Genomic DNA, 15,288 nt, shown 5'->3' with positions numbered 1-15,288 from the left:
GACTCACAGCTGTAATCACTGGCGAAGGTGCTTCTACAAAGTATTGACAGGGGTGTGAATACTTATGCAAATGAGATATTCCTGTATTTCCTTTTCAATAAATAAATCAAATAAATCTAAAAACATGTTTTCACTTTGTCATTATGTTGTATTGTGTGTAGATGGGTGCGATTTGTATTTATTTGATCCATTTTGAAATTGAGGCTGTAACATAACAAAATGTGGAATACGTCAAGGGGTATGAATACTTTCTGAAAGCACTGTAGCTGACAAAGCCAAAGAAAATACGCTGATTAACATTGATTTGTGTGTGTCCTTGTGCATTTAATTGATATTGAATGCTGGTGATGGAGGAAGTGGAAAACAGCGAGCAAGAAGCGGCGTGTATGACAGTCTGTCATGAATTGCATGAAATACTGAGAAAGTGCAAGAATTTGCCTTAAAAGGAAATTATAATACGGCAAAGGGAAGAAAACGATATTATGCTAGTTAAAACATAATTTTTAAGACTATTTGAAACATAAAAGCATTGACAGTTAATTTCGTCCATTCCAGATAGGAATGCAGGACCAGGGTAAGATGTGAGAGCAATATGAACCCCATCTATGGGTCATAACTGGAGTGAAGATCACTTATTTATTTCCAGCCTCAAGCGTAACGAAGTATTGGCCTAAACATTCACAAAAGCACCCATGGGCTATCACACTTGTGCTCAGTGTTAAAATAGAGGAGCTGGCAGCCTATTTAGTTGGTATGGAGCAGCAACTGTCGAGACAGTCAGTAGAACAGATGTAGAAATCGGTGGTATTTATTAACCGTACAGGTAATGGAGGAGACTGGATCCAGAGGTTGTATTTACAAAATATACAAATGCAGAAACATTATACCAAAATAGCTAACAAAAATATATACTTAATACTTAATACTTAACTTGTTATATTTATAAACATAAGCATTTCCAATAAACAGTTAAAACACCCCAAAATGGGAGAGGCATGCAACCTGTGTCAAAGGTCATGAACATGACTGGCTCAGCACTGTACAAGATGACTGGATTATACTGTATTTTATTACAGATTCCTGATATGCTATAACAAGGCAATTTAAAAATGATAGAGATTAAAAAATGATAGAGATTTATGCTTTAGGACTTTAGTCTTCACATTAAATTCATATCTGTTACAGCATATCATTTCTACATCATATCACCTCTGGTGCAGAAATTGTTTTGAAAGGAATCATCATTCTAACCGATTAGAATAGATCGAGTTTGCACTAGATTTCTGATTAGGCCATTCAAAGGCCGCTGAGTGCGTAAAATTGTCTGTCCTGTGTAATTATACTTTTCTTCACTCCATTAACGTATGTATGTATAGTAATTCTGTACTTATTAATGCATCATTGCCCTTATAATTGAGCAATCAATTTACCACACCAGGAGACCAAGTTAACATGGTATTTTATTTCTGATGGGCACTACATATCATCTACCCTGTACAGCCAGAGAATGGGCCCCACCCTCTGAGGGCTCGATTCAATCCGTACCGCGGAAGTTCCGTACTATAGCGCAATTGTAATTTAAAGGACATTTCTGATTGAGCCGGATTATGCATGGTTTACTGTGAAAGCAGTCTCCAAGGATCAAGGAACATTGCCTTTAAACTTCAATCACACTATAGCGCTGAACTTCTGTGATGCGGATTGAATCGAACCCAGAGTCTCATTCGTCTCTAGGTTTCTTCCCTCTAGGGAGCTTTTCCTTGTCACTGTGCCTCGTATGCGCTTTGCTGGTCAATAGGTCAGGTTTACTTTAAAGACCTGTTGCTGTCAAGAGGGCTTGAAATACATTTTGTATTGATTGATTAATAGACCTTAATCATGATTTCTCACTGCCCGTTTGTCTTTCTTTATCTCATAGCTGTTCATTTTTCGAGCAATCAAAGCCGAGGGAGTGGAATTCACTCAGTGTGTGACGCATGGAAGCTTCCACCATCGCTGGCAAGAGACGGTCTACAACATGTTCCACTTTGTCACGCTTTATGTGTTCCCCCTGTTAGTAATGAGCTTCTGCTACACCCGCATCCTCATCGAGATCAGCCGTCAGATGCACAAGGGCAAAGGTGTGTGTCTGTGTGTCTGTGTGTTAGTGTAAAAGGTGAAGAGACTCTGCACACTGCATTCTTGGCTTTCGTGATATATTTGACTATTGGACATTTCAACAACACATACTCGATTGTCATATTTAGAGCCCAAAGTTGTTACTGTCCACATGATCTGACCAAGAAAATCTCATATTTTTTTGTACCTTTATACACTGAACACCTTCCTAATATTGAGTTGCACCCCCTTTTGCCCTCAGAACAGCCTCAATTCGTTGGGGTATGGATTCTACAATGTGTCGAAAGCGTTCCACAGGGAGGCTGGCACATGTTGACTCCAATGCTTCCCACAGTTGTGTCAAGTTTGCTGGCTGTCCTTTGGGTGGTGGACCATTCTTCATGCACACAGAAAACTGTGTGCTTTGAAGTTCTTGACACACTAAAACCAGTGCACCTGGCAACCCGTTCAAAGGCACTTAAATCTTTTTTCTTGCCCATTCACCCTCTGAATGGCACACATACACAATCCATGTCTCAATTATTTCAAAGCTTAAAAAACCCTTCTTTAACCTGTCTCCTCCCCTTCATCTACACTAATTTAAGTGGATTTAGTGATACCAATAAGGGATCATAGCTTTCACCTGGTCAGTCTATGTCATGGAAAGAGCAGGTGTTCATAATGTTTTGTACACTCAGTGTTATAGTCTCACTTTTTGTACATCTAATACATGAATCAATCAGCCATAGTCAGGTCCTGATCAGGTTACATGGTCAGGAAACCCAGGGCTCTTGTTATCATCAACATCTTCAACTTACATAGTACCATTCCATATCTCCTCACAAACTGTGTATGTCTGTTATCACTTCAGGTGGGGAGCCGTGCCTTAGGCGAAGTGGTGCCGACATGATCCCCAAGGCGCGAATGAAGACCCTGAAGATGACCATCGTGATCGTGGCGTCCTTCGTGATTTGCTGGACGCCATACTACCTCCTGGGCATCTGGTACTGGTTCCAGCCAGCCATGCTCCAGGAGACACCCGAGTACGTCCACCACGCCCTTTTCGTCTTCGGCAACCTCAACACATGTTGCGACCCAGTGATCTACGGCTTCTACACGCCCTCCTTCCGGGCCGACCTGGCTGATGTGGTTGCCTGCTGCTGCCGCTGCCGATCGCAGGACGTCTCCCCGAGGTCCTTGGACCGCCTGGCGTGTCGGGGGGGCAGGGCAAGCAGAGAGGCAGAGTCTGACAATCCCAGTGGCGACCAGCCAAGTGGAAACCTGGGGTAGATATCCGTGGGCCTCTTGTTCAACTGCAGTGTAAAAAAATACATATGTTGATTTAACGTACAATTGTAAACAAACCAGCTGCAATAGGATTGTGAGTTTGCTCAACATTTGGGCATATAGTATACAGTAGCTGAAGTAACATACATTCTCAAGTTGAATTGTATGTTCACTCGACTTAGAATTTTAGGTTGAGTAAACATACAATTTAACTAGAAAATGTATTTAACCTTTTTTGCAGATTTCCCTGAGTGCCTTGCCTTTTGAGTGAAATGTATTACCACCCATGACTGTATTTGTTAGCGACAGAGACATGCTTGATGTATTCAAAGGTTTTCCGTACTGTAGCTATCCCCAAGTGAGTGTCTAAGTGAATGTCATCTTTAAAATGTAACTATTTATGATAATATATTGTATAAACCCTAACACAATGGTCTGAAACTCTTAGTTTGTAGGTCACATTAAGCCTGCATGTCTCATTAGGCTGGCTTGCAAAGTGGTGTGTAATTCCTGTTGGAATCGAGCCAGAGTGAGGATATCCAACAACTGGAACTTTTAATAACCCACAACATGCATTCAGAATGACTGCCGGGGTAGGAATGTTGATTATTGAGACTACCTAAATCATATAAACTGGAACAGACATCTCAGAAACGGGTGCAATAAGTTCAACTACTAACAGATTGTATTAGTTTAGAAACATTTATGTTATTTATGTTTGTGTAGCATAAGATTAACCAATCAAAGTACATGCAAAAACACAAGTATTGAAACAAACCATTCTGAAAATCAACCTGCAAGAGAGCATGCTGGGAAATATGAATATGTTGGTGTGGTTTTGATTTGTTTTGAGCAAACCTGAATTTGTAAGTAATTTGTAAGTTTACTCAACAAGCTTTTTCAAATTCAGCTAACTTCGAGCAGAGAGTGTTGAGTAAACACACTTTAACACATTAGCTCAAATGCCACTCAACTCACAGAATAACACTTGGTTAAATTGGCTGGTTTACAGTGTGTAGGATACAGATTATTTTACTCCCTGATCTCTTTAGTGCCCGTTTCCCAGACCCAAATTAAGGGCTCTATTCAATCTGTATCGCTGAAGTTCAGCTTTAGAGCATAATTTAAATTTAAAGCCGAAGACTGCACTCATGGTAATCACTGCATATGTCGGCTCAATCGGAAATCACCTTTAAATTTCTATTGCGCAATCTAGTGCTTCAGCGATACAGATTAAATAGAGTCCTAAGACTACTTAACCAAACATGTGGTCAATTGAGACTCTTTTTAGTCTAGGTTTAGGCTTAATCTGGATCTGGAAAACTGGCCCTATGACTATTTCACATACAGCTTCATAAAGCTTGGTAATGGAAGAATGGATTCTAGAACATTATCCGTATTATTGAGTGGGTCCTGGCAGTTCCACTATGAATGTAAAGACCTCCAGTGTCTTAGCCAGAACACTCAAACACTTCCTTTAAACCAGCCTCTAGGGGAATATCTAGTTAACTAGTACCTTGGATTAAAAGTACATTTCTTCAATTAATGACTTTGTACTTTGGGATTTCAGTGAAGACCCTGGTTGCAGTACAGTACATTCATAGAAAGGACAGCCGTAGAACCCTTTTGGAACCGTTTTTTCCTAAGAGTTTAGATATATCCACAGAACAGTATAGACTTCCTAGAGAACTGCTTCGCTTCTGACACTAAGCAAACAACTCTTATGTACCCAAGGAGGATCATATTGAACATCAAATATTTGGACCACATACTTTGGGTCTTTGGCCAGGGAGGACAGAACCTTGGGACCTCTTTTGAATTTCTATCCTCTGGATCATCACACGGGAATTACTACAAGATGAACTAACTGGGCATTGTTGATGTCTCAGCAAGAATCAAACACTCATTACAACTAATTCTTGAGTAAGTCGGTCCACAGGCTTAAACAAATCCTACTGTCTTAAACAAATCCTACTGTATCAAGACAGAATTTTTTTATGATACAGCGTAGGCTCAGTTGAACTGTTTCTGAGAAATGTTTACTTCTTAAGTCAAAGGGAAGGCAATTACAATTTAGGTCGCTATGGAGCCAGTGACGTTATAAGCTAGACCCCGAAAAACAAATGCCAGTGAGTAGGCAACGGGTCAGTGTTTAATAAGGAACAAATTCATATACAGAGATTTGTGTTTTCTCAATGTCTTGTGTTGTACTCAGCCTAATCATCTCTGTTTACACACCTGATATTTTCAACTCTTGTAATCATTCTATGCATGGCTAAAATGTTCCACCGAATCTTATTGGTCCAGTATGAATTGTGATTGTGACAGCACGAAAACCCACATGGACAAATGTAGCTATTTTTCCCCCTTTTTTGTTTGTCACGGAAAAGGGTTTGTTAACAAAAATATGGCAAAGAACTACGTAGTGCTATCTCAAGTACTTTTTGTAAGTGGCCAGGACTGCCAAACGCCATATTCGTTTCGAAGTCTTCCGTTGGGTAATCTGAGTACGTTCCCACATATATTATACTAGCAGTGGGAGGAGGGATGCAGTTAAGTCCAGTCGTAAAGAACACCATCTCTTCTAGTGTCTACTCTTTTCCTGGTCCCTCGAGATTGGACTGGAAATTTCCCTAAGCCTCCTGTTGCTGCCCTCGGCGACAACCTCTTGACCAAGAGCGTCTCGATGATCTCAAGTGTCTGTTTGATGTTGGTGAAGCACATTGTGCCACAGAATAGCTCTGGGTGCTTCTCCAACTCCTCCGATTAATTCATCTTCAAACTTAGCGATGGTTGCTTGATTCTTCATGATGAAATGCCAGTAAAGGTACTCTGAAACCACCTTTCTCTATTATTTGTCCTTGATTTCCTGTTGGTAACGGTAGCACCCAGGGTTCTTGAACATCTGGATGTTCTCCAGCATGGTGCAACTGAAAGTATCGATGTCCTTTGACTGGAAGAGTTTATCCAAGATTTCTTGACACCCAAATCCAACATTTATTTAGTGTCAGTGTTGAATTTCACAGTTTTGCTTCTTTGTTGTCCACTGCCTCTTCGTTAGTGCCATTGACTGTTGTCTGTAAACTTCACTATAATGGCATGTTACGGATCTTTATAGGGCCAGACTACAAACAAAACAAACGAAACACAACAGTAATGTGGTTTTAATAGTAAGTGCAAGACACAGTGCCTTCGGAAAGTATTCAGACCCCTTGACCTTTTCCAAATGTTGTTAGATTACAGCCTTATTCTAAAATGTATTAAATATTTTCCCCCCTCATAAATCTACATACAATACCCCATAATAACAAAGAAAAAAACAGGTTTTATAGATGTTTGCTCATTTTTTAAACATAAAAAAATGAAATTATTGTCACGTTTTGACCTTTATTTTCCCTTGTTTTGTCTTTATTTAGTATGGTCAGGGCGTGAGTTGGGGTGGGCAGTCTATGTTATTTGTTTCTATGTTTAGGTTTGTTCATTTAGCCTGATATGGTTCTCAATCAGAAGCAGGTGTTTTGCATTGTCTCTGATTGGGAGACATATTTAGGTTGCCTGTTTTCACTGTTGGTTTGTGGGTGTTTGTCTTCCGTGTCAGTGTTTGTCGCCACACGGTACTGTTTCGGTTCGTTCACATTTGTTATTTTGTTATTTGTGTAGTGTTCAGTTTATATTATTAAAACATGGACACTTACCACAGACAGCCGTTACAATTATACATTTACATAAGTATTCAGACCCTTTACTCAGTACTTTGTTGAAGCACCTTTGGCAGCAATTGCAGCCTTGAGTCTTCTTGGGTATGACGCTACAAGCTTGGCACACCTCTATTTGGGGAGTTTCTCCCATTCTTCTCTGCAGATCCTCTGAAGCTCTGTCAGGTTGGAAGGGGAGCGTTGCTGCACAGCTATTTTCAGGTCTCTCCAAAGATGTTCGATCGGGTTCAAGTCCGGGCTCTGGCTGGGCTACTCAAGCACATTCAGAGTCTTGTCCCGAAGCCACTCCTGCGTTGTCTTGGCTGTGTGCTTAGGGTCGTTCTCCTGTTGGAAGGTGAACCTTCGCCCAAGTCTGAGGTCCTGAGTTCTCTGGAATAGGTTTTCATCAAGGATCTCTCTGTACTTTGCTCCGTTCATCTTTCCCTCAATCCTGACTAGTCTCTCAGTCCCTGCCACTGAAAAACATCCCCACAGCATGATGCTGCCACCACCAGGCTTCACCGTAGGGATGGTGCCTGGTTTCCTCCAGACATGACGCTTGGCATTCAGGCCAAAGAGTTCAGTCTTGGTTTCCTAAGACCAGATAATCTTGTTTCTCATGGTCTGAGAGTCTTTAGGTGCCTTTTGGAAAACTCCAAGCGGGCTGCCATGTGCCTTTTACTGAAGAGTGGCTTCCGTTAGGTCACTCTACCATAAAGGGCTGATTGTTGGAGTGCTGCAGAGACGGTTGTCTTTCTGGAAGGTGCTCCCATCTCCACAGAAGAACTCTGGAGCTCTGTCAGTGACAGAAGGGACCTCCCTGACCAAGGCCCTTCTCCCCCGATTGCTCACTTTGACTGGGCGGCCAGTCAAAGTGACTCTATGAAGAGTCTTGGTGGTTACAAACTTCTTCCATTTCAGAATGATGGAGGCCACTGTGTTCTTGGGGACCTTCAATGCTGCAGAAATTTTTTGGTACCCTTCCCCAGATCTGTGCCTCGACACAATTCTGCCTCGGAGCTCTACGGACAATTCCTTTGACCTCATGGCTTGGTATTTGCTCTGACATGCGCTGTCAACTGTGGGACCTTATATAGACAGGTCTTACCAACTCATGTCCAATCAATTGAATTTACCACAGGTGGACTCCAATCAAGTTGTAGAAACATCTCCAGGATAACAAATGGAAACAGGATGCACCGCAGCTCAATTTCGAGTCTCATAGCAAAGGGTCTGAATACTTATTTTTAATACATTTGCTAACATTTCAAAAAGCCTGTTTTCCCTTTGTCATTATGGGGTATTGTGTGTAGATAGATGATCCATTTTAGGTTAAGGCTGTAAAGTAACAAAATGTGGAAAAAGTCAAGGGGTTTGAATACTTTCCGAAGGCACTTTATATAAAAAAAATCTGGGTTTATCATACATTTTTGTTATCAGTACATACTATTTGTATTTTTATTTTTGTTTTACAGATACTATTTCTAAAGCCTATTCAATTGCTTGAGACAATTTATTGTATTGTTGCAAGCTTGATTTTCCCAGTTCAACAACATCTAAAGAGGATGTCCAGATCAGGTCATTTTCTGATTGATTGAATGCAATCTGTAACAAGGGAGCAGTCGAAATGTACACAATTGTTACCCGGAGCAAAATGAGGAAGGGGGAGGGTTTAATGTTTTTTTATTTAGTCCAGGGGAGGGTCATGTAATTTGTAATCTATTAAATGTTATATTGCTCAGGGTTTCAGAATTAGTTGCTTATTATAGTATTTCAATGTGTGCCCGATGATGCCACTCATCTCTGATTCCCTGCTGGTCGTGCAATATTAAGTGCTCCTAGTGTGGTCTCAATAACATTATCCATAGCCTATACTATAGGCTATTAATACAAAGAACATGCTCAGAGAAGCAAATGGCAAAGTTATATTTCTAAGAAAATGCACTTCCTTCCCAAGTTTTGCGCTGCTGGTATGGTGTACAGTAAATAAAACTAGGCTACACTGCATTACACACACTGCAATGGATAGGTCAGGCCTGCCCTGCTCTTGCTGATTTAAACCATTTTTAGCTGCCTAACCAATGACTGTGCTGTGTATGGTGGCACTTCAGGAGGCAAGTCAAAGGTTTCTTCCAAAACTAATGTTTTATTTGTCCAAAAAATGCAATATCTGTGTGTGCCCGAACTAGGCCTACTGATGTCCTGTTCAGTTTGAAAGGGAGAACACGAAGATGAGAAGGAAGACTGGAGATAAGCTTGCTACTGCTAGAATTCTGAAGCTATTTATCAGCGTTATTGACCTCACCATAAGAGGTATGTGAGTGTATTGTGACCTCACCATTGAGGAGATATGTGAGTGTATTGTGGCTTTTGTTAAAGAAATTGACTCAAAGCATAGGCCTATCCCTTGTAAGCTTTAAGACTTTGAAAATACTTACATGGACCTGATTATATCAAGCAATCTATAATGACTCTTTAGTCCGCAATGCTTTATGCTAGAAACTATGTAAAATGCTGGGAAAGACGTGACTCCGATGCATACGGAATATCTTTGGTTTGTCTCTATGACATTTAGAGGTTGCACTACAAACTTCGATAGCCGAGGAGACATTTTTTTTTACTTTGCTTGGGAAGTAATGTGTGATTCTGTCACTATCAATTGACGTTGGACATTTAAACAGGCTATTAAACAATATACTAACCATAAATCAGTCAGGAGCAAGACAGGTCGCCAAAAATGAATTATTTAGGCTATATTATTATTATTTCAAAGCTATAGACTGCCATTTAAGAAATCAATTGTGAAGCATTTGTGATATGCTACAGGCTGGCAGGAGCACTCAACATTTCAACACATCAACAACTGCAATTCATAAGGCTATACAGTCATTCTACAGTGCCTTTGAATGAACTTCTAGAAACATGAGTTTGTGGATCATGCGGTAAACTATGCATGCCTAGTTTGTTAATTTAGCCTAGCAGATGCTCTTATATTCCCTTGCCCTAACCACAGTCAAAACAAATCTATTTTGTAACAACAATATAATGTAGTAAAATAGAATAAATTAGAAAATGATAATTTCCCAAATTACCAAGGACATATAGGCCTACCTGATGATATGCAGCTGCTGTGTTAAACACACTTTTTCTCGAACTCATTGATGATCAGATACTTCACTTGTAACTGGTTCTTCTGCGTCCAATGTTTATAGTTGATAGACAACTTTAGCACTCTTCCAAACTTGGACTATCCTCTTTTTTAGCAATAGCTTGTTTTGATATCAAAACGTCTCCGGTGCCAGTGCTGTAGCATGCGCTCATACGTTGCCATGCTCTGTTGCGTTACTTCGGTAGATTCTGCTCTTCTTCAGTCATGTAAAATGACATATAATTGCATGAAACGTGTTTATAAAAGGTATTTTTTTCTCGGAAAGCAAATAATATGATAGATTCATGCAGTGTTTTCATTATAATGAATATCTTTTCACCGTTACCCTTGTCGGAGGTGGTCTGTGAATACACAACCTTCTGGTTACTTTGCCATTTAATGCTTAGAAAACGAAGAACAGTCTCTAAAACTGCATATCGGCACTGGTCTGATCTAGGAGTGAGGGTAAATGGTTGGCATGTTCTCTGCTATCCACTTTATGTTTTAATTATTATTTTGGGTACAGTGGAGGGTCACTTGTTTTCAAGCATTCAGGAAGGGTTGGGAAAAAACATATTTTACTGAAGGGAGTGCCATCCATTTTAATTTCAAAGGGGTCCGATTATAAATAGAGGTATCCTTCATTATATACTGAACAAAAATATAAACGCAACATGCAGCAATTTCAAGGATTACAATTACAGTTCATATAAGGCTTAATCTATGGATTTCACATGACCGGGCCGGGGCAGGTTATGGTTGGGCCTGGGAGGACATAGGCCCACCCACTTGGGAGTCAGGCCCACCTACTGGGGAGCCAGATCCAGCCAATCAGTATGAGTTTTTCCCCACAAAAGGACTTTATTACAGACAAAAATACTCCACATCACCGCAGGTTAAGAAGCCAGATGGAGGTCCTGGTCTGCAGTTGTGAGACAGGTTGGACAAATTCTCTAAATTGATGTTGGATGTAGCTTATGGTAGAGAAATTAACAACAGCTCTGGTGGACATTCCTGCACTCAGCATGCCAATTGCATGCTCCCTCAAAACTTCAGACATCTGTGGCATTGTGTTGTGTGACAAAACAGCACATAGAGTGGCCTTTTATTGTACCCAGAAAAAGGTGCACCTGTGTAATGACCATGCTGTTTAATTAACTTCTTGATATGCCACACCTGTCAGGTGTATGGATTATCTTGGCAAAGGAGAAATGCTCACTAACAGGGATATAAACAGATTTGGGCACAATATTTGAGAGAAATAAGCTTTTTGTGCGCATGGAACATTTCTGGGATCTCATATATTTCAGCTCATGGAACATGGGACCAACACTTTACATGTTGCATTTATATTTTTGTTTATTATAAATAAAGTACAGTCCCAGTCCCTAAATTAGTTTTGAGTATTGTCCCTCATTACAGATTTCATCTCACGGTTCCAATGAAGAAATGCCCAGACTGATATTGTAAAGTGAAAATTCAGTTTAGATCCAGGCTAGACTTGTGATGCTTGATTCTACCAACCAGCCTATGTTATGAGTCCCAAACAAGGTTAGTCATTCCATTAAACTATCAAAATAAAGAAAGTCACACACTCCATATATAAACTCCCAGCAATTTAATGGGTATTTACCAACGTTTGGGCATCACTGTGCCTTCCCCAAGTCATTCCATTAAACATGGTATATTATATGATCAACACAACATGCAACCATAATAATGCTAATGCAAGTTCTGGTTGTTGTGTCTCTTTAGTATATGTTCAAAGTGTATTAATGTCGATTGAAAATAAAAGTTTATGCTCCATCACAGGAGAACTGTGTACTCTGATTTTGCTCTCCTCACCTGAACCATCCGATGTTCTATCAGGGTTTGTTACCATGCTTGTTACAAACGTTACATTTCTGATATCATCCCAATGCACCATATTTCATCCTGCACAAACCTTGTGATAAGTGTTCGCCAATTGAAAACCGAACACCTCATTGATACAACTCTGCAATGAAGATCTGGAGTCTGATTCCAGGCCCAATGGCAAAAATGGGTTCACAAATACTTTCAATTGTTCAGTCATTTAATGGTGCATTTAACAGTGGGTCAATTACTTTAAATATCAATAATAATAAAAACTACACATTAACGAACAGTTAAGGTTAAAATTGTGAGATAGTCATTCATGCTTGGCAAATTGTAAGCCTCTTAAGCTTGGTTGAATAATGGTATATAAATGCGCTTAAAATGGTCATAAGACAAAACTCTTATTCCATCATGTAACCTTGCAAGGGTTTCACTGTTGAGGAACATTCTCACTTTTGGATGGGATGCATTGGTGAAATGATTTAATATGGCATCATGTCAAGATCTGCCCATCTGCGTAACGCGGTCTAAATAACAACAACCTGGAATGTGCCCACGTGTTGACACTGACGCCATGTAACAGTGCACAAAGAACGGGGTCAAGAAGGTCAGTGTGAAAAATCCATGACAGATCCCCTAAAAAGAAACAAAGTGTTGCATGTCAAAAACGTCAACACAGAACAGAGAAAGTATGCTCTCCATGCAATTTGTTTTGCTTTTTTTGGGATGCAAGAATTCTGCTGGACGATTTAGCGTAGGTAGTTAGCTATAGCGATGGGAAACCCGAGGCTTTCTGAAGGCTTTGGAGCTTTCACCAAATTGCGCAGAAAAACAGTTCATTACTCTGAACATGAGGCACCTGCTGGTCAGCAATACATACAGTGTCAGCGTTTGATGTTCATATAGAAATTGTTCTGTTTCCCCCCACAATATTCATCAAACTGTGGTGCAGCATTTAGTCGTGGGCCTTAGTAGCCTACAAACAGTTAAAGTGATAGGTTTGCATCATACATCATGCTGCCTTAATCGACATCCACGTCGTCGGCACCCGGGAAACAGTTAACTACCTTGCTCAGGGGCAGAACGGCAGATTTTTACCTTGTCAGCTCAGGGATTCAATCCAGCAACCTTCCAGTTACTGGCCCAACGCTTTAACCACTAGGCTACCTGCCACCTCAATACTTGGTAATGAGTAATAAGTAATTCATTTACAATTCACTTTAAATAGCTAAATCCTGTGTAACAACTAGCGATAACCTTGTACTTATTCAAATATTATAGACATGTACTCTGTGGTGTATTACTGTGTTTATTTTTCTCACTAGGATGGCACTTTCAGAAGCTGAAGATTAGATTGTCAGAAGGGGTAATGTACTTTGTAGGTCCACAATAATTACAAGTAAGTACACCTCAAGATACTCTTCATTTTAAATCCTGTTTTGCACCTAGTAATTACATTGTACTTATGCAGATATTACATATAGTCTGTGCACTAGTGTGTTTATATTCTCACTTGGATGTTCCTTCCGGAAGCCTTAAAATAAATGCCAGGTTGTCAGGATGGGTAATGTACTATATAAGTACACATTAGTTACAAGTAAGTGCCCCTCAACATACACTTCTTTACAACTATCTAAATCCTGTGTAACACTGAGTAATTACATTGTACTTATGCAGATATTGTCACGCCCTGGCCTTAGTATTCTTTGTTTTCTTTATTATTTTAGTTAGGTCAGGGTGTGACATGGGGAATGTTTGTGTTTTGTTGGTTTTGGGTGATTCTATGGTAAAGGGGTTGTTGGGTGTAGTATATGGGTTTGTGTTGAGTACATGTGTCTAGCGTTGTCTATGTATGTTTAGTTGTCTAGGAGAGTCTATGGTTGCCAATTAGAGACAGCTGATTTCTGTTGTCTCTGATTGGGAGCTGATTGGGAGCCATATTTAGGGTAGCCATAGGCTTTCATTTGATGTGAGTAGTTGTCTATGTTAAACGTTTGTAGCCTGTGTGTGCACATCGTTTATTTAGCTTCACGATCGTTTATTGTTTTGGTTAGTTCGGAAGTGTGTTTGTTTCGTTTTGCCTTCTTCATCAATAAAAGGAGATGGCTTATTTTCCTAATGCTGCGTTTTGGTCCGTCAATCCTCCAAACAGTCGTGACAGATATTGCATGTACTCTCTTGTGTACTAGTGTGTTTATCCTTTCACTTGGATTGCAAGGAGGTTCAGGTTGTCATAATGGGTAATGTACACATTAATTAGAAGTTATTTTTGTATTATTATAATCTGCGATGACACCCATATGGTAGACCCCAGTCAGTGAGGTTGACCTATATTTGATCTGTTTTTGTAAACTCAATCAAGTTAACCCAGATGGTACACTTTTTGGGGAATGTGCTAGCAACAACATTGAGTGGAGATTTTGAGTGCGCATTCACGGGTAGGCAATTAAAACCTATTGAGCCTCCAACCTTTGTAATATCAAACACCCAGCGCATCAGTCCACAAGAGATGACATTTTGTGACAGTTATTACTGAGAAGAAACTAAACACTTGTAACAACCTCTGTATTTACAGATGGAAATTACCACTAGTAACATGTTGTTATTACAGTGTAACTATGAGTTATTACAACCAACTACAATACGTGCTACAGTGTCATTACATGTGTAATTACACTGTAATAAGGACCCCTTGTGGTTCTCAATCCTGGTCCTGGGGACCCAAAGGGGTGCACATTTTGTTTTTGTGCTAGCACTACAAAACTGATTCAAATCATCAACTCATCATCAGGCTTTGATGATTTAAATCAGGTGTGTTAGTGCTAGGGCAAAAACTAAAATGTGCGCCCCTTTGGGTCCCCAGGACCAGGATTGAGAACTACTGCCTTAAAATGAAGTGTAACCAAACATTATCTGCATCAGAATACCCTCTGGCTAGCCAAGACAAACACGTTTTCCCGATTTCACTAATATCATCAAAATCAATGAATCACAACATGTTTTTGGGTTCATTCAGTAGTTGTTACCTGATAAGGTAGAATCAAGTTGAAAAATAATGTTAAAAGTACCATTTATATTCCTAAAACACAAGTTGAAAATGATACTGCTGCTGCTTCCTGTTGTGATGTATTTTTGATAAAACACATATTTTAATTGACCAAATGTATTATCAATATGCTGACATAAATTGTGATATGTTGAAGA

At 39.9% G+C, this 15,288-nt stretch overlaps 1 protein-coding gene across 1 annotated transcript in view; it reads left to right on the top strand.

Moving 5' to 3' along the window:
• The window catches only part of LOC129831111 (gonadotropin-releasing hormone II receptor-like), a 38,575-nt gene extending 26,531 nt beyond the window's left edge, over positions 1-12,044 (top strand). Inside the window, exons 3-4 of the mRNA XM_055894169.1 lie at positions 1,919-2,120; positions 2,969-12,044. Coding sequence (XP_055750144.1) covers positions 1,919-2,120; positions 2,969-3,387 — 621 coding nt within the window. The 3' untranslated portion in view covers positions 3,388-12,044. The remainder of the gene's footprint in view (positions 1-1,918; positions 2,121-2,968) is intronic.
• The last annotated feature ends 3,244 nt before the right edge of the window (positions 12,045-15,288 follow it).

This window comes from Salvelinus fontinalis, chromosome 32 (assembly GCF_029448725.1).
Source record: "Salvelinus fontinalis isolate EN_2023a chromosome 32, ASM2944872v1, whole genome shotgun sequence".
Lineage (NCBI taxonomy): Eukaryota > Metazoa > Chordata > Actinopteri > Salmoniformes > Salmonidae > Salvelinus > Salvelinus fontinalis.
Note: the sequence above shows the minus strand (reverse complement) of the source record. Positions and strands in the feature narration are given on the sequence as shown.